General features: G+C 44.0%; 1 protein-coding gene across 5 annotated transcripts; it reads right to left on the bottom strand.

Annotated features, from left to right (window-relative positions):
- Positions 1–30: 30 nt before the first annotated feature.
- Positions 31–27,510, bottom strand: cltcl1 (clathrin, heavy chain-like 1). 5 transcript variants are annotated; one of them, XM_070964071.1, is made up of 33 exons: positions 27,285–27,459; positions 20,790–20,990; positions 17,771–18,049; positions 17,465–17,626; positions 16,340–16,453; positions 16,072–16,245; positions 15,747–15,944; positions 15,238–15,438; positions 14,907–15,059; positions 14,503–14,625; positions 13,904–14,041; positions 13,632–13,796; positions 13,336–13,516; positions 13,039–13,202; positions 12,771–12,896; positions 12,521–12,663; positions 11,658–11,892; positions 11,451–11,573; positions 11,203–11,348; positions 10,921–11,104; positions 10,017–10,209; positions 9,748–9,905; positions 9,472–9,636; positions 8,755–9,030; positions 7,970–8,119; positions 7,744–7,875; positions 7,523–7,633; positions 6,852–7,022; positions 6,387–6,608; positions 5,273–5,299; positions 2,231–2,306; positions 1,901–1,983; positions 31–1,870 (listed from the first exon to the last, which is right to left on the bottom strand). In XM_070964071.1, exons 1-33 carry the CDS (start codon positions 27,324–27,326, stop codon positions 1,772–1,774), a joined length of 5,115 nt encoding a protein of 1,704 aa, XP_070820172.1. In that variant the 5' UTR covers positions 27,327–27,459; the 3' UTR covers positions 31–1,771. The 5 variants fall into 5 exon arrangements, with proteins under 5 accessions (XP_070820172.1, XP_070820167.1, XP_070820166.1 ...); XM_070964066.1 differs by having other exon boundaries at positions 31–1,983; positions 17,771–18,039; positions 20,783–20,990; positions 27,285–27,510; XM_070964065.1 differs by having other exon boundaries at positions 31–1,983.
- Between the last annotated feature and the right edge of the window lie 486 nt (positions 27,511–27,996).

Genomic DNA, 27,996 nt, shown 5'->3' with positions numbered 1-27,996 from the left:
GGTGTGAAGGAGTTAAACAAATGCACAAACAACAGTGTGTGTAAACTTTATTTCTCTTTCTGTATGCATGAAGTGTGCAGATAAAGGGAGCGCTCTGTGGTGCAGCCCCGGTTTTTGCTTTCCTTCCAAAGCTGGCACCACGGTGGGACAGAGCTCGAACAGGAACCGTCAGACAGCACAGGAAGTAAACAGTCGACTAAACTGCCACCACATTGCAGCTTTGCCTCAACACTTTGCCATTTATTAACCTGCTGTTTTTGCATTTTGTCCTTTTCTTACAAAAATCATTATGCTTTTTAAGACTACAACAACACACTATAGACAATACATACGGTATTCCATAATATTTGACTTCTTTGATTAGTTAGGTATTTCAATATATCTTAAATTATACACTGTTTTCAGTACAATAATGATTTTTTTTAACCAACTGGCACCAGGATGTGAGTTAATGTTCCCCTGTGTTTTCATCTCCTCGCGTCTGCTGGAGCTTCAACATCGTTTTCTGTTAGTTGGGTGAGAAAATTTCATCGAACGTCACTTCATTTTTGACACAACATTAGTAATACTTGATATAGTTGAGTGTAACATGAAAATTGTGCTCCTGGTTGCAGCTTTATAGTTTGGCAGCACATGCACAGACTACAGCATATAGCATTTTTTCAATTATTTCACGCTTTTGTGTTTTTGTCACAATCATCCTGAAACTCCTGATGTCCGGTATCAGAGTCCGAAAAGTCGACTGACGAGATCAAACCGCTCTGACCCAGCGACAGGTTTGCGGCTGCAAGGGAGTGGAAATTTCATTGAGTGTCTCTTGGTTTGGTGACGTATCCCTCGAAGGCTTTAGAGGCCACACACACACACACACACACACACACGCACATTCACACTCCCTCTCACTCACTCACACACATGCGCACGCACGCACGCACACACACACACACACACACACACACACACACACACACACACACACACACACACACACACACACACACACACACACACACACACACACACACACACACACACACACACAGTACCGTAACCTCATAAACAAGTGTTCTTAGTCCGTATACAGCAAACACTTTGTACCTGTTGTGAGAGGACAAACAAAACTATTGCACATTAACTGTCGTTCTAATCAGAGCATGAGACAGTTGTGAAATTAAACATGAACACATGAGCCCGTTTTTTTTTGTTTTTTTTTGCCATCTCCTCAAAGTATATAAGGCCGTAGCAGTGCTTTAGGAGGGAGGGGGAGACACACACATGCCCCTCTGCTCCTCAGTAACAAAGTCTCTTCCTCATCAGTGCTGAATCTCTAGGAAAAAGGAAAAAAAAGAGAAAAGCTGCTCTATGGTTAATAAAGTCTACATGGAACAGCAACAGGACAGAGTGGTTTGGTGTCACTAATGTTATCTTCGGTATGTTAATTCCTCTAGGAGCTGAGAGGTGACTTCATGCTGTGTAGATCAGTGATGCAGTTATACCGTCCAAGTGGAAAATAGAGGAGGGGAGGGAGGGTCCTACAGCCTTGATGCCGTCCTGAAGTGTGTGTGCGTGCGTGTGTGTGTGTGTGTGTGTGGAGAAAGTAGAGATGAAGGTGTCTATTGCGGAGTCTTGTAGGGAATGAAGGCCCTGGTGAGTTTCAGGGGTCTCCACGCCATCTGTTGGACAGTTGAGACCCAGAGCAGCACGGTTCAGTGTGGTTTGGGTATGAGTGTGTGAAGCGGGAAGAGGGGTGGGAGAGGCGGGGGTCAAGCCTCTACATGTTGAAGCCATACGCAGCGGGTTGAACAGGGTAGCCCCCGGCGGCGGTGGGCTGAGCAGGGTAGCCCCCGGTGGCGGTGGGCTGAGCGGGGTAGCCCCCGGCGGCAGTGGGCTGAGCAGGGTAACCCGCGGTGGGGTAGCCATAGCCCGGGTACGCTGGCTGAGGAGCCACAGGAGCAGGAGAGGAAGTCAGCATCAGCTGCTGGCCTGATAACACACACAGACACACACACACAAACGTAAATGACTAATTTTCTCTGTGTGTCTGGTTTTCATTGACAACATGGAGACGATCAGTGTACAGTACATTTAGTTAATATTGAATTTCATCAACATCTGTTTTCCGCCAGGTTTAACAGACACAGACAGATGAATACTACAGCTCACAGGCAATTTTCTCCTGAGGAGCCACGTGTGTCTGTCCCTCAGGGCGACACGCTGCCTGTGAACCTACCAAACACCATCGGCTGAGGCTCCGTCACCTCCTCTTCAGTTTTCCTTTGGCTTTCTGCCTCCTCCAGCTTGTCCACCTGAGGGCAACAAGCAAAGAGTATGGATCAGACGTGGATCACTCACACACTGCGCAGAATTTAAAAAGAAAGTCTGATTTCATACATTGCAGGTATCCTGCAGAAACCTTGTAACTCCACTTAAATCCAAGCATAGATTTTTAATACAAATTTCAAAGTGTGTCCTGGTCACATTGATAATAATCTAATTCAGCTGTTAATAAAACAGGAAATATTGTAAATAAAAGGTTTTGCTAGACACCTACAATGCAGTGATCACAGATGTTATTTAAATGACAATCTGTTGGTCCATAACCTCTAATGCTTCAGTTGTAAGACTACACTAAATTTTTTAAGTCATATCAAACAAAGAAACACTGATTAATATGACGAGTTAACACAGGAGATTCATCATTCCCACTTCTGAAAGACAAAACTACACACAGTACTTCACAGTGCAGCTACGGTTACCTAAGAGAAGATGCCATGCAAGTTTGGTGAGAACGTCTAATACAGCTTCCAGTACAAATGTTAAGTCAACAGTTAAACGGGTCTGTTCACCCAAATCACAAACAACAAAATGAACATTTAACCCTCAGCGGTGGCTAAGCGTGCAGAGAGTGACTGCTGAGACTTTTACTCCTACTAAAGGATTCAGTTTCATTTATGCTGCTCAAAGCGCTGAATAAAAATGATTTATTGAATTAAAAAAAGAGAATAAAGTCCTTGTTCATCTCTAAATCATTCACAGATCTCATTGTTGACGCTGTCAGCTGAAAATGCTTTCCAGAGACAAATACTGACATCAAGGTCTGCAGATTATCATGGATAGCAAGATAACAAGGACATTATATCTGGAAAGGCACTGCTTTTAAGCTTCCAAAGTGTCATTTCTGAATGTTTTGAGCACCAGAAATGAAAGTACATTAACATCGATGGGACGCTGCGGATACCTCAAAAACCCAGCAAACATCACAGCTCCATCATGGCTAAACACCACTGGGGGGGGGGGGGGGGTGTTTTGTTTTTTGTGATTTGTGCAAATTGACCCTTATAGAAAAATTATAGTGGGATTCAAGGTTAAAAAATATTACATTGTGTATTATTAAGTAAAGGAGAAGCTATACTTAACATGCCCTATATGCTGATGTTACATTTCCAGGCATTCACAGTAAAATGACAATCACAGCTTCCACATGCATCCCATTCATGGCTGTAAGCAGGCCCTCCTGACAGATTTTCACTGAGTGTATTTCTGGACTAAAATCAAGCTACACATTAGAAGCTCACAGGTTAAGCTCATCCTTGCCAGGCACGCAGGTTTTGCGCAGTGACTTGGCTGTCGTGCCATTTTTCCTTGACGGTAAGTGCAAAGACATAATCAGGCATTGTGCGTCAACTGTGAAAAACAGCCCGATACCAAAAAGGTTTCTGATGTAAGTGGAGAGAAGTTTAAACAATGATTCAGCTCAATTAATTAGAATATAGAACTGTAGAACTTCTGTTCAGTCACACTGTCATGAAACAAAGATGAAAAGCTGGGAATGGAAAAAACCATCTGGAATCCATAGTTGAAATACTGTATGCGTCTAATTAAAATGACTTGGCTATGCTGCCGGTTGACTGCCAACAGCAACATCTAAAAATGTCAGTGCTTCCTCTCGTTACGTATTCAACTATTGTGAAGTACAAATAAGTTGGTATTTCACTTCCTGCATAACCACAGCTTCAAGTCCTGCCAGTCTAACAAGTGATTGATAGAACAAAGAGTTTGGTCTTAAGAGGAAAAACTGTCTGATTATCTGAAATGAACTGAGAGAATTCCCTCAGAGGCAGAGGAAAGGGGACTTCATAACCTTTGAAGTTAGTGTTTGTAGTCCTGCTCTGATGTGGCAGCTGAAATATTTGAAACTAAAACTTGTTAACAAGGAATTAGAAACATGGGGATGCATCTAACACGTCGGGAGTGGCTTGCTCTCCTCACCCGCATTCATTACAGGTCTTTGGAGAGCATTGGCCAGGTGGAAAGATCACCGTGTTTCTCATGTTGTAACCTTGTGATTTTGCAGCCGCACAGCTTGTCAAGATTTCGAGTTCAAAACGCCACTTAACACTAGATGCAGCCCCAAGACAGAGGAGTTAGAAGGTGAGAGGTATCTGTTAGGCCAAGACAGGCTAATCCTGGTCCTGAAGAACAGGACGGTGCACAGGCTTTGACTCCAGCATCATCATCAGCGCATGAAGTTACTATCGGCTCTCTACCGGTCTGAGACTTCTTCTCTAGTCCACATTAAACCCCCTGGATACAATGCTTGTTCAACCATCGATCATCTATAGAAAATATATTAAAACCTACCAAGCTAGAGCACATCTTGAATGATGTTAATCTCACATTAGCAGTTTCCATCTTCCATAACTGTTGCATATTTACACACATTCAGCAGCTCATTACAGTACTTTCCATTTTTAACAGGTAGCAGGTAAATTCCTGTACAAAACGGCTCTAAAGCCTTTACAGTCGTGAACTTTTGCAAAGATTTTACTCATCTAATCACAAGACAAAGGGTTTGTTCAAAGTTCCAGATTGTCTGTTGCATTCTGTGTTTGCACTGAAAACCACAGCAGCGCTAATCCAGCTATTTCCTTATTTTCATATTTTAATGAATTTGCTTCTGCCTCACAGCCGAAAGACAATATTTGAGAACGAAAATCCATTATCTGATGCCAACGAAACAATGAGGTTCCCTCAGAGGATAATTTAGAAAATGCTTACAGTAGATTAACTCAAAATGCATGAAAACACATGTTGCCTTGGTGCTGAAGTGGAGCGAAAGCCTGCACGCCCAACTAAAGCTCTCCAGGACAAGAACTAGTGAGGCCGTACTCAGTCTACAGTCCATGCTAGGTTCCTACATCAGAAACCTAAGAGATAAGTTACAACAAAAACAGACAGAACACGTAAGAGAAATAAAAAGAGGGCCAGAGACCATCACCTTCGCTGCAAACTCATCAACCTGGAAAAGAACCCAAAGAGATGACCCCACGTGACCTCACATGTCTACAGGTCAACATTTTAGGACATCATGAAGACCAAAGGGAGTTCACTGACAAATATATGTTATTACCATGACTTAAAGTTCCCAGGAAACATCAGCTAGTGCGATTTATTTCCACATATTAGACGTTTCCTGTAAAAACATGCAGCTAGGGAGAGACTCAGATATTGACTGGCATTGAATGTGCGTTAAACCCCCACCGCCATGCAGCTAGCGATGCTATTAGCTGACTCTGTCTCCAAGCTCCCAGAGAAGATAGCCAACCCAGGAGCCAACACAGCTTTAGAGACCAAAGGTGGCCGGTTTTATTGCAGAGGATACAGTACAGAGACGGTTTTCTTGCCAGGTTTGGCTCCTGGCTCCTTGGCGCCCCAGAGCTGAGTCATCAAATACCACCGATAGCTGCACGGCTAACTGAGCTAACTAGCTAGAGGCGGCATCAGAAAATTCAAGAGAGCATTTAATTGGATGTAAAATGAGTATACACCCCTGAGTCCAGAACGACTCACTAACATTTTCTATTGTTTTCCAGGAACTAAGAAACTGTGAAATACCAGTAATGATACTTGGAAAATAACTTCTTTGTCATTGTTGGGCAAGATACTGTTGTACACAAAATATGAGTGATAAAAACAACATTTTTCAAATCATGGGAACTTTAAGAAAGCCCTTCTCTCTACTTTCTCATTTCAGCATATGTGTGTGTGTGTGTGTGTGTGTGTGTGTGTGTGTGTGTGTGTGCGTGCGTGCGTGCGTGTGTGTGTGCGTGTGTGTGTGTGTGTGTGTGTGTGTGTGTGAACTTATAATGGTCTGCATGAGCTGGTTTTCAACGCCTCCACAGACATTACAGACTATTGCCCACCTCTCACCTCTAAGAACAAGTTTCTACAGGAAATGAAACAATCTAAGAAAAATAAACCAATTTAGTTCACAGTAAAAAAAGCAGAATTTCAAACTTATTTCCTCCAAAAAATATAGTTTTACATCAAATCAGGAACCAAAAATGAACATTAACTCCTTGTATTGTTCTTAGTGGAGTACTAACCTTTGTGAGGTACTCTCTCATGACTTGGATGAAGTACGGCATGGCAAAGTCCATGATGTTGTGCCTCCAGGCCAGCTCCAGCACCACGTCGGGGTGCAGCAGATCGTAGGAGGCGAACAGGCAGGCAGCGAAGCACTCCTTCCTGCCCTCCTCCAGGAACCACTGGAGAAGAGTCTCTGCCAGCTCAGCATCCTTCGACTCTGCGGCGTACAACATGGCATCCTGGGAAAGACAGAACCACGGCGGGTTTAATTGACTCATTATGAGATACACGAAAGCCTCCGTGCAAGTTTGAGAAGCTGTCTGAACTATCATTTCTGTGATGAAAGGACTCCTGGTGAGACAAACACTGACATGATTGGACTGTCCTGTCTGCATACATAAAGAACAGCGCCATCTATAGGAGCATGGAGGTACACGTAAGAGCTTCTTTTTCCTTTCTTAAATATTGCTTTTTTTTCTTACCTTGTAGAGTTTGTCCTTCTTGCAGAGCTCTACACTCTGTCTCCAGCGGTTGTTGCCCTTGTACAGGTAAGCAGCAATACGCCTGAACTCGATCAGCTCGTGTTTCTCTAACCTCTGTGCCAGGCCGATGGTATCGAAGTTGTCATAGGCATCGATGGATGCTCTCAGGCCCTGTGGATAACACGCAACATGAAAAAATATTACATCGCAGACCAAAAACTGAGACGAGAGACACCTGGACCGGTTTGTTTCCTGTAACTGGACCTCAGCAGTGCCACCTAGTGACCACAGAGGCTGGGTATGAAAATGTCCTGTTTCACATGCTCCCCTCAGACTCAGTCATGCAGGAGACAGACAAAATAATGTCAACAGTTATTGAGAGGGGATTTAAATCTGAAATGAGTTCAAAACACAAACACAGCTGTGTCACAGAGGAAATGGGGATGTTCAATTAAACATCATCCAACTAACACCGCTCTGTTGAGGACAAATCAACTGCCTGCAGAAGCATTTGTCAGATTTCTAAAAATGTCTTTCATATGTCAAGAGAACAGCCTCAAAAACCTTTCTAACATGCTGAATGCAGAATAAAACTCCAACAGAGCAGTTCCAGGGAAAGTTACAGTCTGCTTTATTCTGTCTTCTCTCTATGATCAACATCAGTAACTCACCTGGTAGTCCTCCTCCTCTGTCAGCAGGTTGTTGAGGGCTTCGTTGACGGACTTGTTGTTGTGACTCTGGACAGACCTCAGGTAAGGCTTGACCAACTTCAGCTGGTTCACCTGGTCAAGCAAAAACAACCCAAGTCACGTCACGTCTACTGTGTTTGGCACCGTGTGTTAAAGAAAAACACAAAGGTTTGATTCACAGAGGTTGACCTGCCGCTGCTTACCTTGCTGAAAAAGGTGACAGCTCGGCTGTGGTCCAGCCGTGGAGACAGAATGGTCAGCAGGTCATTCAGTAAGAGGGGTTTGTACTCCAGGTAGAAGTACAGAGACTTGTAGTACAGCTCCACATTGGCAACCTGAGGAGAAAATATGGCACAAAAAAGATGACAAAAAGTAAAGATGCCTGAAGAGGAAATAAACAGTTCAACAGTCACAAACACTTCTGTTTACCTTCGCAATAATGTCTTTGAACAGCCCTTCTTTCCACGCATCTGTCGGATGAGAGATCATCGTGAGGACGGCGTTGTCATACTCCTCATATTTATCGTAAAGGAAAACCAGCTCTGCCCATAAATGAGACTGCTCTGCTGCACGAAGGACCTGGTAAACACACAAAACACACAAAAGTCATTCAGGCTTCTGAATGAGCTGAAGTGCTCAGTCACGTCAAAGTATGTATGTTTGTTTGAGGTAAAACATGACATAAACATACTTTATTTAAACTGACTGCTTTTGACTCATTGGGACTCATCGTCTAACACTCCTACATCAGTCAAACATTTACCTTTGGGTTTTAATTCAGAATGTGAAGAGATCAGTCAAAAAAGAGGTACCTCAGAATGCCAACCAATGCAGAATTATATTTAAAATAAGCACAATTTATAAAAAGGCAACAATTATTTGAAAGCTCTGCATGCTTTCAAGGATTTTAGCAACTCTCCTGAGTAAGAAAAGCAGCCTTTTCTCAGCTTCATGATGATATTCTAACATCTTAAAACTGGTAAAAGAACGTCTAATCACCACAAGACAACAGAAATCAGCGTCAGCTGCAATGAAACAACCCAAGGAATCGTCTGTGCACAATATTACTTTGCTTCCAGGGTGCTGATGAGAAGCAGAAATCTTTGCGGAGTAAATCAAAGAGGTTCATGGCACATGAGCAGCCTCCTCGTGAACTCTGTGATTTCTCACAAAAGATAAAATTGTCTTGAAACACACACACTGATATGCTCTACCTTTGGGATGTTGACTCTGGACCAGAAGAGCTCCAGGTGCTCCCTCATCTTCTGAGGTTTGAACTTCGAGTAGAGGATGGCGAGCTCGGTGAACATGCCCATGTGGGCCCGCTCCAGACCCAACGCAGCCTCCAGCAGAGCAATGAGTTCCTCAAAGTACCCGCGGTCCTGATAGTAGCTGATCAGGTCCTCCAGCTCGTCAGCGTGGATCACTATGTGAAGGCCACAGATTTGTGCCAGCCGAAACTCCTCGCCATCCACACATGCGAAACACACCTGATGACCGGAGGGAACAGAGGAGAGTTGACAGGAATTATCACTTTATATGAGTTTAATAAACCGCGCAACAACATGAGGGAGCTGATTTTATGTTGGCGAAGAGATTCTTCTGACATCAGTTTCTTTTTTTTGCGGGGATAATCCTGAAATCTTCCGTCCATATTTTAGTAAATTACAATCTAAAACTTCACACAAAAGTACATGAGTCCCATGAGGCTGTAACAGTTCTTCAGCAGCTAATACAAAGGAAACCACTTACAGTGATCATGTGTGCTTAGGTCACATTGATCACTATATGCAGATGAATATTTTTTGTTATTCTGCGCATTTCTTATTAAAATGGTGACATGTTGAAATTAGCAAAAACAAATTTCATATACTAGTCTATCTTAGAATATTCAGTATCATGTTTTGGCTTTTTGTCTCTATCCCAGTTACCTCCTTCCATGTCCGCGTGCTGTTGGCTTTCCTGGCGCTGTCCACAGCTGCCTGGTATTCTCCGAGGTGGACCAGTGTCGATGCAAGGCGAGCAAAGTTTGACACATTGTTGTACAAGAGTTTGGCTGCTTCATACATTCCCTCCTCATAACATCTATCGCCGACCTGGAGAAGGAGGGGGAGAGAAATTAGCAAGCAGATATGGAGTTCCTGGCAAGCGTTCAATATTCTGGCATCAAAATCCTCCAAATGTTACAGCTGTGATGTTTTTTTTACCTGCTGGATGTGAGCATTGTTGGGCCCACTGACAAACTCTTCCAGCTCAGCCAGACGGTTGGTTTTTGCCAAAGCAAAGATCAGCTCCGTCTCCACGTAAGACTCTCTGGCTTTCTTTCGAGCCATCTGGAGGAATTTCACCAGGTCTTCCCAGTTATCTGCAAATACAAACAATGCCTTAAAGATCAATTCAGATCAATCACGCAGGAAAGACAATCAATGTGAGCTGCTGCTGTGAAGCAGGGTGGCGCTACAAAGCGAAGGCTTACTGTTCTTGCTGGCTGCGTTGACCACCTCCATATATGCCGAGGGGTCAACGGCTTTAATATACGAGTCAATGGCCTCCTTGACCAGGTCTCTCTGCAGCTGAGCTCTGGCTAACTGGCTCCACACGGCAGGCTCATTGCAGCGCTCAGCAAACTCATAGGCACGATCCAAGTTCCCTATGTGCTCTATCAATACCTACAGGAATGAGGAGAGAGAGAAATGATCCTACATGTACTTTATGTTCTTCCCAAGTGATCGGCAGTTATTTTCACATGTTTTGGGTGGTCCCAGTGGTGGAATTTTGGAAGATGGTTGCATTTAACTTATCCAAGTTGTTCTAGATCAGGTTGCCCTGTTCGCCTGCTACACTAATCTTAAATGATTTGTCAGGGCTGGGTTTGACACGGGACAAGAAGAGAGCATTTTTTTCTTGTCTTTTATTTTTTTAGATTTGTTGTTCACTTTTCATACATTTATACATATGTTTAGGTATGGGTCTATGTGAATAGATATTTTTTGATTCATTGGTTTACTATGGATCTATGCCTTTGGATATTTTTCTGACAAAATCAAATAAAAAAGTTGATCACAATAAAAGGAATAAGGAGAGAGGTGAGTTTCATGACACACAGATGCTACCGAGAATAAAGTAAGTAAGCTTTAACAGTTCAAATTTCCAGCAATGAGTAAGAGGAATCATTTCACTAAACAGTAATTAAGAGATATTTAGCGTCAAATGTCAATACAGATTCTGAATACTCATTCTCAACTTTTTACATTCATGTTATACTGTTGAATGTCATTAACAGGAGTATTCTGAGCAGTTCTCAACTTAGCCAATACACTTCCTGTAGTACTTAAAGTAATAGAATGGGTGCAGCTCAAACAGTGATACATTTGCGTTACCTGTATGGCAGAGGTGTTGACATCAAACTTCTTGAAAATGGCAAATGCTTCTTCAAAGAGCTCGTTGCTGATGGCAATATTGGCGATGTCTGGAGCATCATAGTTGTCTAGCCTGTTAATGTACTCCATCACACGAGTGCGGTCCGCCTTGATGGCTGTCAAAATCAGCAAGTTCTGAAGGTTTCTGGGAAAATGCCCGAACAGAGGGATTATTTAAAAAGATGACAAAGAGTATTGCAGTGAAATTATTATGATGCCCAACAAGCTGTAAGCCTGCTGTACCTGTGTTCACTGAAGACAGAGTTATCGAGCACAATCTTCTCTAGCAGCTCAATCAGCTCGTTGGGCAGGTCTGCAGTCATGAAGGCCTTGACTGTGACTGACACCTCCTCTGGGTCCTGGGTCTCTGACAGGGCTGTCTGTACCACCTGAGATGAGATAAAAGAAGGAGACGGCAAAAGTAAGCACTGAAAAATAGCCCTCTCTCATAGTCTGCATCAGTTCAGGATCTGAACTGGAGGACGCCGAACCTGGTCGATGAGCTGTCTTCTGAAGGGGTTGTTCTCTTCTAACACGTTCGCCCAAAGCTCCGGATCTTTTCGTCGCACCAGGTATCGAGCCTCACTCTTGAATAATGAGTTCTCATTGCACACCTGAGAAGAAAAGATATATATGATTTATCCATTTTGGAATGATGTCAGGCATCACCTAAATGCTGTGTCTCATGAGCTACACACTTTGATGAGCTCCAGGTCGCACTGTCCTCTCTCATAAGCCACACAGGCCAGGTGGGGGTCCCTCTTCTCGCAGTATTTTCCAACCACGGCGCTGTCGTAGAACGGGTTCTCCTTCAGGAAGCGCTCAGGCGTGTTGTTGCTGTCAATGTAGATCTTGGCCAGTGCATTGTGGGTAGCTGGCTCCTCGCATCCTTCGTGGATACGGGACTCCAGCCATGGCAACAGAAGTTTTAGCCTGTAAAGATAATGGAAAAAGACACACTGCTTTGAAGTATCAGCTTCATTAAATGACATTTAACTTGCATGCTTGACTGTAGTTTTGCTGTAGTGTAGTGCACAACCACAACACTAGATGGTAGTGTTGTGCATTCAGCAACATCGTTCACAGAGCAAAGATAATAACAGGAGTCTGCATATCTCTTCATGTTTATTCATGCACATATTTCAGCCACTTCTGTTCATGTGTGACCGTTTGGTGATTTATGGATATGAAGAGGCATAATAAATATTTACATTTCTGCAAGCAAGGTGCTACTAACTTTACTTCTGTTGATCCTCTCAAGCATTATGGGGAACCTGAGGATTATTTTTTGACTTCTGCAACTTGAAGATCACAGGTCTTTCTTTTAACTGGCCCATTCTGTCATTAGCAGATAAACTGTACAGCATGAAGTAGTTCAAGCAGACCACAGACATGTCTTGCAGTGTAAGTGAAGCCAATGTAACCACTATATCTAGTTAAATTCTTAATGAGGTTTAATCAAACACCCATTAGGAATATCTGCAATAAGTACGTTGACACACATGTATGCAACTAACCAAGATTAGAAGAAATAGTGGAACCATTTATAATTCACTCTTACCTATTCCTCTTCTCTACCTCCTCCACCAGCTCATCAGTGGAAAACTGCCCTCTGACCACCATGATAAGGTTCTTAATGACATCCTCAGCACAGTCCACATCCAACAGACCGCCTATCACTACTGGTAAACGACTGGGGTTCACCTGAAAACAAGTGCAACACATTCTAAGTGAAGCTGCCAACACAAATAAGGAATGGATGAAGGAGTAACCAGTTATGTATAAAGCCCCATTAGAGGTCTTAAACTTACTTTCTGCACATAAATTTCAATGTATTTCTGTAGACTGTTGCGGTAGAGGTAGAGAACCAGGTCATGGACAAAGTCAAAGCGATCGCACACAATGATGAGAGGAAGCTGGTCTGTTAGCTTGGCCTCCTACAAAGTGAAAAACCACAAGGGTTCATTTGTGATTAAATTGTATGGAATGAGGAATAAAGCATATCTCAAAACTGCTGCTGAGTGATAAAATCAATCATTAACAGTCAGACATGCAGGATCTTTTTTTTTTTTTTTTTACCTTGAGGAAGTTTTTAACCCTCTCTGGGTCGTAGCAGTTGCTCTCTCTACAGATTCTCTCCACTTCTTTGATCTGGCCAGTTTTACAAGCAGCCTGGATGTACTTAAAGTGAACGTCAGGCTCTTGGCTGAAATTCACAATCGACCCAAGGAAGTAAAACAAGCCTTGGATGGAGATGGCAGGGGAGAAACAGCACAAAGGTCAGCTCTATCTATGATGATAGCTGGCATGAAAACTGAAAAAACATCCAATGTCCCAAAGTCTGCACCCAAACCCCCACTCATGTGTGACACCTACCCTCATAACTCTTGAAGGATTCAAAGAGCTCCACTAATGATTGTGTCCCCAGCTGCTCATGATACTTAGAGGCTACCTGGACGCACAGCTGAAGGTTCTGCCTGATGTTGGCCGACAACATGGCCCTTAGACACTCCAAAGAGTCCTCTACTGATAAAGAGCCAAAGAAGTTCACCAGCCACTAAAAAGGAGAACAAGAGTAAGGACAAAAAGAAGACAGAGAAGTGAGACAGAAGGGCAAGAAGGCTCCTGAGGGAGCGATATTCATGGGCGTGACCAAACATCCACAGGCATACCTCAGGGTTGAGCAGATGTGTGTGCACCACGGCTCGTTTGATATCATACAGGTCAGTGTAGTGTTCAAGAGCTCTCTGCAGCAGGCCTGCCTTCTCACACAGCTGAGCAACGTGGGCACGGTCATAGTGGGTGAACATCTGGTTCCCCAGGATTGCATCTGCTACCTGAAACAATTCACACACACATGAACAGACAAATCATGTTTAATGTTGTCGCAGGTGAAGTTGCATTTCGTCATTTTAGTTACAGTCGTTTAAATCTGAATGTTCACCTGGGGGGCGTGTATGAGGTTCATCTCCAGCAGACGTGTCTGTAAGTGTCCTTCGGCTGGGCGGTTGTTCTTTAGGGCATCCAACAGGAAGGAGGTGCACTGCTGGATCAGGTTGCCCTCCATGAACACATCTACGATCTACCAAACGGCAAGAGGAAGAAAAGGAGACATAAAAAGAGAAAATAAAGTTGGTGACTAATGTTAAGATTTTTGAATTCCTACCATCTGCAAACCATGATTTCAGCTAGCACGCTAGGTAAGATTAGAGTTGCACTCGCACACTTTTAAGAATCACAAGCCCGGTAGCCAGATGTTTGTGCTTTTCATATTTAACAACATCTGTAGAGGCCACAACTGAAAGGGGGGGGGGGGAGCAGAGTGATGATGTGGCTTTAAAAGGAGGGGGTCACTGACTCAGTGCATTCCTGGCATTGCTGGCACATCTGGAATAACACAGATGGAGGCTCCCACACTGGGCACTTTGTGTGTTTGCGTGCATGTGTGAGAGTAAACACGCAGATTTTAAAAAGGAGGGTGTGTGCAAGAGCTACATTGTGTGTTTGTGGTGAGTGAGGCGGTCATGTTGCGGTGTATGTTACCTGGTTGATGTTGGCCAGCGGCTCCTCATCCTGGACCAGCATCTGGGCAAACTGCAGTCCCTGGTCTGGATTGACACGCATTACATTTCGCAGCAAAAAAACCCAGTCGGGGGTGTAGCCCACCTACAAATACACAGTTGGATAAAAATGTAATTCCCAATTCAGTAATAATGAATTCATGAAAATACATTTGTAGACACCTTGTATTATATTCTGTACTCATTATACACACTCTTAAGTTTCCAATAAACACGACCACAATGGGTTTCCATCCAAATGTTACATAAAATTGCAAAAATCCTGCAAAAAACGTGAATCACTTCAGTGACTAATAGTATTGTGTGGTGTTTTCATATGCTGAGGTATGCCTGCAGAGAATAAATATGTGTCAGGGAAGCATGTACCTTTTTGGCATACAGCACTATCTTCTGGAACTGGCCGGTCTCAGCGAAGCACTGGATGACCTTGTTGGGGACGTTAGCTCTGAGGTACACGCTAAGAGCGAGGGTGGGGTCAGAGGCCTTCACTAGGTCGCCCAGCTCCTCCGAGCACTCCAGCTACAACATACAGTTACCAGCTGTGAGTTAACGATCATTGTGTGGATGATATTACAAGGCAAACATTCGGTTTGCTAATGCCACTTTCACCATTATTACTCTTTTTGAGATTCTATTGTATATCTGCAGATCAGCCCAGGTTTACAGAAGCCGCCTCGTTCTAATCCTCCAGTCCTACCTTGTCCTCCTTCAGCCATTTCTCCAGTAGTTGCTTGCGGCCCTGCTGCAGGACGGGCCTGCATAGCTCCAGAGACTCAAACTTGTTGAGCTGGCCCTGGTCCAGCAGAATACCAAAGTACTGCAACAGTGGAGAGGCCTGACCTGGCTGGGCCGGGACACTCTGAAACTTCCGGATGGTCTCTGCTGTCCGCAGGATGCCCTGAGGGGAGGAAAGATGGTGACGAATGGAGAAATTATGAGAGCAGAAAATGTAGAAGAGTAAATCTTTTAAACTAGAATTTCATATGGTTTTCAACATGATGATAGACAATGCCTATGAAAAACATTAACTACATCCTTGGGACTTTTTAACAAGACTGAATCACTGTGGGTGTAACTGGTACAGTTCTTAAATCACCAGCAGAAAAATGTTTCTTTTCCTAGAATTCTTTTGGATCTTTCTGCCAATGCACCTGGTGCGTATTAGGATGTGCAAACACTAAAACGTAGCAGTAAATACAGGCATACCTTGGGTGCTGAAGCAGCAACCTTTGCAGCCTCTGAATAACTTCCCTGGGCAAACAGAGTGTTGAACTTCCTGGCAAAAATCTCCTCAGCCCCAGCAAGGTTTGACCTCACAGCCATCCTCAAGGCTAGATCAGGGTTCTGCAGGACGTTGGTGGCATAGTTGACAATATTTTCCTCTTCAACGCACACCGACAAGACCTTGAAGGAAAAGATTAGATAAGCATATAAATACTGCTCAGTAAACGAGTGAGGTTAAGCAGCCATGAAAGGAAACAATGAACAAGCTTTTTTTTTAATAACTTATTGACAATAATTACTTTCTCACCTGTCCCTTCTTGTTGACTCCAATAATTCCCGAGGTGGCTTCATGAGGGGCGGTTACAAAGATGGTCTCTGCGCTGATTCGGTTCATGTAGATACACACTCCAGACTCCAGGTCATACAGGTGGATGTAACCGTACTTTGTGATCAAATATATGACACCGTGCTTATTGCCAATCTGTGGAGAGTGATCAGAGAGACAGAGAGGACGCCAGAGTTCAGCAATCACCTTTAGTTGACCCCAATGAATGAGTATCAGGGTCTTTCCTTACCTGCATAGCTACAGGAAAGTCTGTCTGGGCCTCTGGGGGGAAGAACACATCCACCGCTTTCTTAGGAAATGGCTGGTTTCCTGCAGCTGGCTGGCCAACTTCAATGATGTGCAACTGGAAGAAGAAAGCCCACATAAAGAAATGACCACAGTGGGCAGCCATCCACAGTAAAGACATATGAAGATGAAGGACGACAGAGGGGAGTCCATGCACCTTAATAAAGTCTGACTTTCTCAATGACATTTCATCACGTCTTGAACAGCAGGTTGGTATCAAGGGTATAGCACTAACTGGTTTCAACCAGTTTAAATCCTAAACATAGGACATTCCCAGTGGCTATAGGTCATTCTTCCTCATCCTCTGCCCCTGTCACCATTGGGGTCCCTCAGAGATCCACCCTGGAGCCTCTTTGATTTTTACTCTTATCTTGATAAACTATTGTCAAAGTCATTCAAAAAGTAATTCACATCTTCATTACATTATGACTGGACTCATATTTAGGCCTTCCCCAGTCTTCATTAACTTGCCTGCAGATAGTTCAAAATGCAGCAGCAAGGATGTTGGCTGGTTCTTAAAAGTGCAAGCACATCACGCCTGTCCTAAACTCTCTTTATTGGCTTCTTGTTCATTTTAGAATTCAATTTAAGACCTTGCTGATTGCTTTCAAGGATCTTCATGTTCAGACAGGCCATCTTTATATCACAGACCTTCTTCACTGACACTCAGCTCCTTGGTCTCTCAAATGTGACAACAGATGTGATAAATAAATGCATGTTGCAAGATCACAACGAAAACTAAAAGGTGACAGAGTCTTTGCAGTTGCTGCTTCATTTTGACTTTAATTTGTTGTCATGTCTATAACTCTGTATTTATATTCTGATGTTCTTTTGTACAACAGCCTGCTGCTACCCTCTTATACAGCCCTTTGATCAGCTTTAGCTGTGTCTAAATGTGCTGTGGATATAAATTGAACTTACTTACTTTACTAACATTTAGGAGCTATTTTGCTGACCAAAAAGCGTGAAGCGTAAAGGTTGCTGTTTCACGCCTTTCTCTGTTCAAAGACTAAACACACTGTGATAGCATCATGAGTGAAATGCTTGTGTACAATCCAGGGACCCTCACCTTTCCCCCAGCCTGTGAGCGCACAGCAAAGCAGAAGAGGGTGGAGGGTTTGGCATTTCCCTCCACTTTGAACTCCCCGAAGGCAGCAGCGTGGCCCTCGATGGGCTGGGACACTTTCCTGTCAACAGAATATAGCTGCATCGCGCCAACCACACGGTTTTGCTGTGGGGCAAAGAGTACGAACAACAGGGAGAGAAAGTTATCTCAGAGTGGACTTTTTGTCCCATGAGGCTGCAGTAATCATGCCACCTCCTTTCAAAGACATTTTTCTGCCGCGAGTAAACATGTTTGTGTGTGTTTTCATACCTGTGCAGAAATGCCTATCAGCAGCAGCCACTTCTGTTGTTCGTCAGTTCTGTAGTTGATGATCTGACATCCCGCTAGACTGGCGTGTCGATCGAATACTTTGGTAGGTTGGGAATCCCCCTCCATGCTCCAGTGATAGACAGCCGAATCCGTCACAAGTGCAACAGTGTTTACCGATATCCACTTCCAGAACATGACCTCCTCTGTCATCGTGTGGGCCTTCACCTTACTCTTCATCTCAATGTTGAAGATCTGCAGTGTCTTGGCAGCTGAGGGGAGGTCAAGAAACAGAGGGAAGATCTGAGGCAGCTGGAGAGCGATCAGTAGATTCAAAGCAGAGCTGGAGAATCTAACCTCGAATCAAAATCATGATCAATTACCTCAGTGACACTAAATTAATGATCTCTTATTTAACAATGGTAACAGAATACCACTGCATTTACTACATCTATGCTATTCTATAACAACTATGACTACTAAACTAAACTGCATTGAACCTATTTTTCTTCACGTATAAAGAGCAATTAGGAAATAAATAATGTCTGGAAACACAAAGAAAAACATTTCAACTGACCAGTAACTTAATTTGTGAATGTTCCAGACAAGACGATTCTTTTAGTGTTTTCCAAAAACATACATAACCCTCGCGGGTGCCCCGTGTCCCAGACTTATGTTGATGTAAGGCAACAGCTCACAACTGCACACAGTGTGAAAATATCTCACCAAACAAGAAAAGATTTTATGAAATTTTAGTCTGGCATCTGTGTTCAATTCATAAATACACATAAAAAAGCATATTTACTCACATATATCTTGTGATATCTAGACTCACATATAGCTTTAATTTCTCTCTGGTACTCTGAATAATCCACAGACCTTCATATGAAAAGGTTTGAATGGACATACTTTGATGGACATACTTTGAAACTACACTGAAACTGAGAAGACTACTTTTTATTATGACTATTAGTTCTATTGGAGGCATCTTATGGCGCATTTCCATTACACAGTTCCAGCTCTACTCGACTCGGTTCTACTCTACTCTACTTGGTTTGGTTGAGTTTCCATTACAATTGAGTACTTCATAGTACCTCCTCAACGTAGGCGGGGTCGTCATGCCACGGCTGCGCGAAACTGCCATGACATCAATTTATACGCGACGCAAACAGAGCCGACAAACAATGGAGGACATCGAGGTGATGTTGTATTGCTCGGTTTGTGGCAGCCATTTCCCTCGAGTGAGAATAAAGAGTAAAGTCAGCGGTTGCTGTTGCCCGGCGTTACAATGGAGGGGGCGGGATTGTTTTTCCAGTGTTGGACGTCGCAGACCAGTGACGACACTCTCCGGCCAATCAGTGGCCGACAGGTTATTGACGTCACACATATAGTATCGCTTCTACTCGCTTGGAACCTCGCCAGAGGAGGTACTAAAAATAGTATCGGGTACCAGGTACTGTCCCTAATGGAAACACAAAACAACCGGGAAGAGTAGAGTCGAGTCGAGCCACGCTAGTGGAAATGTGGCATTATATGCATTATTTAGACTAAACTGAGACTGTAAAGAGGTGATGAGGTGAATTTTAAATGTAACTACTGTTCACTGCTATGAGCACCCCAACAAAAATCCATTCACCCCCACCGTAAGAGAGAAGCAGGGGCAATTTCAGATGCAAATATCTCAAAATCAGAGCAAATAAGAAGCTATCTGCATAGCTGGATACCACTAGAGGACAGTGAAAGCCTGCCTTATTAAAGGGCGTTTATAGACCAAGGAAGCACAACACTGACACTTCCTGGGTGCAGCTAAGTTCTGTCTACAAAAAGCAGATGGCAGCTTTAAGAAGGTCATAATACCAAACTGCCTAAACTTGAAATACTACAGGTTTGGCTGAGCCATGATAACATTTCTGTGCTCTGGAATATTGCTGCTAGTCCTACACATGACCACTAAGAACAACAACAAGAGAAACAAACAGGTGAGGCAATGCATGATTCAGGTGAGCGCTGCAGCTGTTACAGATATAAGTACAATGATCCCTTATATGCAGGAAAGATGTGAGCACTGATATGGCTGCTGGCACACACAGGCGTGCAAAGACACACACAGTGCCCCAACTCTTTCCAGTGTGTGATATCTGATGATGCATACCACACACACACACACACACTCTCTACCAGCATACAACAAGTCATGCCATCACATGTATAGTTCTCATAAAAGTACGATGTGTGCCAGCAGGTTCAGCGTGAGCAGGGGTGCGATACTGAAGTACTACGCTGGAAGCAGAAGTCATTTCTAAACAGTCGTCCATCTTTCGATTGATCAGTGGTCAAAATAGCCTTGCGTACTTGAGAGGAGTATGTGGGAAGCTTTTATGAGAGAGACATGGCTACTGTGTCATCACAACAGAGTGCCAGACGGGAAGAGAGACAGAAAGCAACTCACCGTCTGAGAAATGACAGAAAGCAAGGGAGAAAAAGCAAAGTGTCAATCAGGTAAGAATGAGAGGACAAAGATAGACCAGAGGGAAAGGGCAAACAGGGTCATATTATCCTCAGAGGGAGGGGGGGAGGGGGAAGGGGGGAGAGAAAGAAGCATTATAGGCAAATCATCCTGATCAGTGCTTGTGTTTGTGCTCCAAGGGCTAGATTCAGTGGCATAAAATCAATCTGCACAACCAATTTAGTACATTCAGGCAATAGAACTGAGTGCACTCTACATATTTACAGCATTGACAGAGCATTAGTCATGGCATGACCAGTGGCATTCCCACAGCAATACCACTAGATGGCTAAATCTGTTAGAACTGCAGATAAATAAACAGTGTGAATGCCATGCAGACTTCACTCTGGGAATTTAAACAACAAAAATAACCTCAGCTCTTGGTATGAAGCCATTAATAATACCAGCAAAATGTTTTTTTCTCACAACGCCTCAGTTTTTCTCATCTAACAGCCAGTGGTGTGGCTGGCTGAATGCCTTGCTCTACGTCTCATTATACATACGCTTACCTTTCAGGGCGATGACCTTGCTGGCGGGGTTCATGATGGCACTGTCAGCAGAGATCGGCCTCCTGATTGGATTGGTGGGGTCAGACATGTCCACGATCACCACCTGGTTCTGCTCGCCCACCTTCTCTCGGATGCAGATGAACTTGTCCGACTCCATGGTCAGATAGCTGAACCCTATGTTGGCCGGGTTCACACCCATGTTCTGCAACTAGAAAGATTAAAACAACAATGTGAATCTTGACCCAAATCAAGCAACTTTGCTTTAACCCTATTTGGTGTAATGCTTAGAAGACAGTCTAATGTAGCAGTACACAGATAAATGCACATTTTTGAGTGTTTGCTAATGTATCAATAATTATCATTTAGTAATTGGTGAACAGTTTATGACTCATTGATAGCACAGTGAAACACAGCTGTAATCACGCTGAAAGCAATAGTTCGACATTTTGGGAAATAGGAGGTTTCTGACAGACAGTAAGATGAAAAGATCAATACCACTCTCATGTCGGTTAGCTTAGCTTAGCATAAAGACTGGAAGCAGGAGGACAAAGATGGCCTGGCTCAAAATCCACCACACAGCATCTCTAAAGCTCACTAATAATCAGGTTATATGTCCTTTAAGCTTAAGTGATAAATCTAATAAATACATATTAGGAATAAATACTTCATATTTACATAAAATGACATTATATATGTGAATGACTACAGTTGTAACATATTGTTCATTATCTGTTGACCCTTAGTTATGGATGCCTCGCAATTATGGAACAAACACTTAAAAATATCCATATATCTGCCTGCAACTACATTATAAAGTTACAGGGAGGTAAAATTACTACTAACTGTTAAAATTCTAAATAGAGTGTTACCTAATAATTATTGGAAAAGGTGAGCTTGTGTAGTTTTAATGGTGATCAAACCAAAACATGGAAGAAGTTTCCAACATTTGGACTGAAAGTGAAACTAGAGGGGAAATATTCCAACTGAACCAAGTTTTAAGACCTTTGAAGGCGTCACGCCTCCATCTCAGCAACAAAAAAAGGGTAGTGGGAAAATATAGCGTACATGGCACCAGCTGACATCTGTCCTGCAGGGGAAAAAGCAGCAAGTCGGGGACCAAATAGGGGTTTTTCGATTAAAATAGCAGCAGGTCTGCTCCAATTTTCCAGGGATATTCTTAAAGATTGTTTTCCAGACAGGAGGTCTGGTGGTACATGGAGCCAGGGAACAAGCGTGGGCACACAGCGGACAACAGGATGTTAACTCAACAGAGCTTTATTTTACACTCTCATTAGAGCCGCTAGCAGTCTCCTGAATTTACCGAAGCATTTTGAGCTTTGATGACAAGTGCTTTTTCTTTTTTCATTATTTGCACTGCCGTTATTGTAACCACAATCACATCTCAATTACACCGAAAAGGTAGAGTTATTTAATTTCACCAAAGCCTGTAATTAAAGCCTGACACTGCATTCAGTTGTCTGTGTAAGCAGTTAACTGTGAAGAGCTTTAATGATCACTAAATCGTTCAGCATAAATCAGTCTGAGACGACACGAGAGAGACAGAGATCCACTAAAACCAGGAATAAATTCCATTTTTAAGTAAGCCACCATCACCGCATCTAATGGACCATTCGGCATGAGTGCCAGTCTGATCAGTCCGTTTCTACTGTGTCAAACCATAGCACAACTAAAAAACATGGAAACACTCCACCAAGGTTAACGGCTGCTGAACAGAGGAATTATTGTGCACATTGTCAAACTAACTGTGAACTGAGAGGAGAGACCAAAACACGCACTCTCCCTCTGATGACTGAACCGGCTGCATTATGCATTCTGAGGCAAGCGGAAAGGAATCCTTACGCTAATCACAAGGACTGCACTATCTCAGAGTTGGCTGGTAGAGCGGGACAACAAATCATGACTGCTGAGCCATTTAAATCATGTCTTCTGCAAAACAGGAAGGATCATCAGTCGGGGGTGGACAGAGTGTTTCCAATGAGAGAGGCTGTTTTCTAGCAAGTTCTTTCATTAATTATATCCAAGAAATGGTCATTTTTAGATTTTCCATTACACTAGGTGGGGCCGGAAGATGATTTAAAGCTGCAATGATCAATATTTTTCATATTAACAGCAACACTTCCATGTGTTTTTGCCATATTAACAGTGGAATAAATCACTTTGTTTAATGTGTAAGGAGCTGCTTTCAGTGACAGTTCCTCTAAGCTCCAGGGAGCTTTTTACCCTCTTTCAGGTCATTGTTTTGATTTTATGGCTCACAAACTCCAATTTCGCCAACCGTGTGTTCAGCAACAATTCATGCAGCTGTAATATTATCAATTGTCAACTTTTCGCAATGATATGATCTTTGACAGACAGGACAGATTCTATACGTTATACGTGGTTCCATTTATTGGAATTGAAACTAAGAACTTCGTCTTGTGCTCTGGGAAACTGTGAAGGGCATTTCACACTTCTTTATGACGTCTTATAGACCAAATGACTAATCAAAAAAAGAACTGGCAGGTTATTCAATAGTCAAAATAATAGTTAGTTGCAGTCCAGAACCATTCTGGCTGTTTTCTGTATGATTTTGCACAAATTAGCCACATTGAAATCAAATGAGTGTAAGATTTTCTTCTTCATTTTGTGACAATGAACCGTGCGACGTGCGAGATAAAGGCTCCTTGAAAAAGGCCACAGAGAAGACCTGAGGGAGGACTGGAGCCATATGGTGCATCTCCTCAAGACTGCCAAAAAACTATCTCTGGGAGGAGAGGGCAGGGGAGGGAAAGCACAATAAAGATAGAGGGGGAGAAGATAAGGATAGGAGTGAAAGGGAGAGCTCAAGACACAGTCCAGCATCCTGCTGAAACGAAGGGAGGGTGAGTGTAAGGATGGAAACAGTGTGAAGAAGAGCAGCCACAGTGATAAATGCACCTTTTCATGAGGAATGAAGAAGGAGGGATGAGTGTACGGTCTGTACGGTGCAGTTCCAGTAACACAGGCCTTTGGCAATCTACGGTTCAGGGTGGGGCAACTGACTCACCGGAAGAAAACCCCCCACACTCCTTCTTAGAACATTCCAGACTATAATCACACATAAACTACAAACTACTGTCTCCAGCGACCCATAAACTACGTCCACATCTTCACGTGCACAGACTCCTCGAAGTCCCCTTCCCTGAACAGCTGAGATGAACGATCACAAGAAGAGCATTACTAGAACAAAGGCAGCAGAACTTCACAGCATTAATGGTATTTGGTGAGTCATAGACTGGGTGGATGCAATGCTGAGGCACTGACACGTTGCATCAGCAGCTGAGGGTTTTGGGTTCAGGAGGAGATTACACAAACAATTACAACTGAGGAATGCAGCAAAAACACATGGAAGTGTTGCTGTAGGTTAGGTGTGCAGCCTGTAAGGGTGCAGTACAGGTACGCATGAAAACCTTAAAGCTGCTCTAATATTAACAATATAGTGATAAACCCACAGATACAGGGACATCGGGCCATAGTTCAAGGTAAGGTTTGACAACCCTTAAGCTAATGAAGCATTCAACCCCTTGCTTGCTAACTGTGTGATCGTGTTGCACGAAGCGGGAAAGACACATTTATTTAAACGTAGAAGCAAAACACACTGGATGTCATCGAGCTTGAAAACGAGAAGATGTCACCGTGGGCTCTGGGATATTGTAATGGGACATATTTCACTATTTTTCTGTTCTGACATTTTATATACAGTTTATAAAGTGTCTGCCAAATGACTAATTGTGATTGTAATACACTTAATCAAACCATCTAGAAAATAATTTGCAATTTAATTATGGAAATAACCGTTAGTTACAGCCCTGGATCAGTTATTGCAGGTTTAACTGTCCATGACTCATTTAACAGAACACCGTGTGTGTGTGTGTGTGTATGTGTGTGTGTGCTCTCTGCTCTTTCAACGCATTCATGATTGAGTTTTGGTGACCAGCCACCGCTGCGGTCACAGATGTGTCCTGTCATCCTGCTTCCTATCCTGATGTGATTTGCAGGACTTAAATAGGGCCTGCTTACCTCATCTGTCTATCACATCCGTTGGTTTGACATGGTGGCATCGTTTCATCAGTGCGGACGCAGCAGCTCACTGAGATGCTGTAAACAGCCGCAGAGCGGCAGGTTGGACTCTCCTAACTCAACTCGACAGGACAATGTTCAGGCACTTCAGGGCTGCAGGACATTTTTGCACTTACACAAGCTGCTACAATACGTGGGCCGCTGCACTGACAGTCAGCAGCGGAGCCACATAAGCTGCAAATGACTCCCACTTTAGCACTTTCATAATTCAACACACCATCCTCTGTCCTTGTCTTCCTTCATCTCACCAACAACATAATCCACACAACTTGAAACACAGTCTGGAGGCCACGGTGATGTAGCCTAAATTCGGCTCCACACATCCAACTAAGGCACTGATCCAAATGGTCAGTTAACTGCACGTCCTGACATGCTCATGCACAGCCTGGACCTCAGATCACAAATCACAATGAAGTAAACAAGCAAGAAGGACAACAAGCAATATTTCAATGGAGACTTCAGCACACAGCTTCATGCTAATGACAGTGCAGCGTTAATGACAGTGTAAGGTAGGCAGGCAACCCACAGCTACTGGTGTGGAGTGAGAAAATGAATACTGCTGAATCTCTCACAGCTAAAACAATAGCTCAGAGATCCAGACACCATCCTCCTCAGCCACATTAAACACCAAGAGCTATTCTGAGTGGAACGACCGAGATATCTGGAACGCTTGGTTCGATCTTCAACTCAAGCAACCACTCGCTCAACAGGCTGGCACCTCATCATGAAGCTGAGTGCATGTTACACTCCTGAACCCCGGGCCCAGACTACAAACACAGAGCAGTAAATACCAGGATGAGGGAGGAAAAAAAAAAAAAGCTAAACAACTTGAGGCCCGAAGTCCTGGGATTGCAAATTCCAAGCATTTTTCACTCTGCTGGAGCCACCTAGATTCACAGAGGGATACGACTGGGGCAGAGCTGGGATTTCACGGTGGAGGTGGAACATGAAGCAGTCTGCTGCTTATCACTGTCTCAGGATTTTCTTAGGAGATGTTCGAGGGAGAGGTATGCGCCGTTGAGAGCCGTTTGAACTAATAACCCAGACTTTGCCAGGCTCTGCTTTGCGCCGCCCTCCATCAGTCCTGTCAGTGAGGAGATGAGCCCGGTGGCCTGTGAGCTCTCTTGGCCAGCACAGTTTTTCGGTGGATAAAGGCTCTCTGGCTGACGAAAGTGGGGCTACTGGCCAGAGGAAGGGAGCAGAGAGGGGGGGTGGGGGCTTTTTTTTCTAGTGAAAGGCCATTTCACTGCCTGCTGTTACCATAACAACAGGCTACAGATGAGGGGAGGTGGAGGGGTGCGTCACAAAGTTTCTCTTTTGGCTGCAAGACACCAAGCTGGGGCTGCTATGGGACGACGATGAGCAGAGTCCAAAGCAGAGGGGGGAAAGGGGGCCATCGTGGAAACAGTTCCTCCACAGACGACCACATCACTGGCTGTTTGTTTTCCTTTTTTGTCACAGATTGTAAAAGGGCATTTTGTGTTGGGTGTTTTTTTCCACCAAGTGACTGCCAGCCAAACACTACAGGGCCTCTGCTGCTCTGTCATGTTGATCACTCTGAAGCTGCACAGATGCTCCACTGGCATGAAGACACCACAGACAGAGCCGAGGGACGCGTCAAATCAATACAATGCTGATGCTGTAATGTGAAACCAGATTTCATGTGAGATTTTGTTTATTGCAGTGTGGAGATACAGCTCGGATCATATGTTTTTCAGGCCTTACATGCTGCATTACAGCCGAGCGCTGCAGCTTTCTCAGTTTATCTCCCCGCTTTAAGGAAGTGAGTGCAAAATAAACGCTTGTGCTTCTTCACACACACCTGCCCCTGAAAGGACAGTGTCTACAAAGACCTCTCTAATGTAATTAGCTTTACATTATCCATATATTATGGCGTTTCTGTCGGTTACGCACTGAGCAGCGCTGTTGTTGCTGAAGGTTACAAAGTAGAAAATGTTGCTGCAGGACATGACAACAACATGGTAGCCACAAAGCTTGAGTGCCATTCAGGTCTCAGTTACAACCAACAGCTGAGCTCAGTTGTCCGCAACAAATAAAGTGTCAAAACAGCGCAGTTTGCATGACTGGAAAAAACTGACAGCGGCGTTTCTCCACTTGAAGGGAGGAAAAACTGCGGCGTGTCCACGCACACCGGTCCGCATTGGGGCTGTATACGATCTGACTGGTCAATTTTTACAAGTCATCATCTGCCCGGCAGGAGAAAACTAGGCCTGTAGCTATATTGAGCACCACCCTGCAGCCCTATTTCAGATCCCATTTAAATGCGACATGTGCCGTGTGTGTGCGGACCGACAAGGGCGAGGAGCTGCGCAAAAACAAATCGGCTGAAATGAATTTTGGGGCTTTTCTGCGGTCTGCTTACCTGCAGATGTTCCTGAAATCGTATCGGCAGTATCTGAGCCATTTCTGGAGGATTTCTCTGTGTGAAGAATCCGTGAGGAAGGAGAGGGGAAGGGGACAGCAGAGGCGATAGAGGTGATCTCGTTCCGTTTGTGCCCTAAACGTCCCCAAAAAGTCAAATATGATGGGCAGTAGTAGCCTAGTCTGGGTGGCTTGCGTTGGTCGGCTATCGCACGAATCCAGTGACTGCTCTCATTCAGTAGCCCCCCTACGCCAGTTCTGAATCAAAAAGTCCGCACCTCCGCCAAGAAATCTAGTCCACTTCAGCTACTACTGAGCCCCGTGCGTAAACCAGTCCCTCCGCCAGCCATGTAAGGATACGGGGCTGTCCTGAAAATCCGCGCGGTGTTACCGTAGGTGATGACTTTGCATAAGCAGACCGCGTCGTGGATCTTAGTTTTCTCGGCCCTGTCAACGCAAGCGGTCGGATGTGCGCTTCGTACCCCTCCGCCGTAGCCCCTTCCCCCTTCCTTTCCACCAACTTCGAAATCAGGGCTCGTGACAAGCGCCCCACCTTTGCATGATTTCAACAAAATCACACACACACACACACACACACACACACACACACACACACACACACACACACCCCTTTCCAAACAGGGTGCTGTATGGATGACACATATCTGTACCAGGAAGAACCGCTGACGTCTCAAAGTGTTTTTGCAAGGAGT

The sequence above is a fragment of the Chaetodon trifascialis genome, chromosome 6 (assembly GCF_039877785.1).
Source record: "Chaetodon trifascialis isolate fChaTrf1 chromosome 6, fChaTrf1.hap1, whole genome shotgun sequence".
Taxonomy (NCBI): Eukaryota; Metazoa; Chordata; class Actinopteri; order Chaetodontiformes; family Chaetodontidae; genus Chaetodon; species Chaetodon trifascialis.
Note: the sequence above shows the minus strand (reverse complement) of the source record. Positions and strands in the feature narration are given on the sequence as shown.

Bases quoted from the DNA above. Each gene is read 5' to 3' on its own strand.
- cltcl1 (XM_070964065.1), bottom strand. From the start codon at position 27,326: ATGGCTCAGATACTGCCGATACGATTTCAGGAACATCTGCAG. The intron at 7,023-7,522 runs GTGAGTTACTGA...TGTTATCCACAG, and splicing joins CAGAGGAGGAGGACTACCAG to GGCCTGAGAGCATCCATCGA. The intron at 5,300-6,386 runs GTTAGTACTCCA...GTTCTTTTCCAG, and splicing joins TGAGAGAGTACCTCACAAAG to GTTGATGAGTTTGCAGCGAA.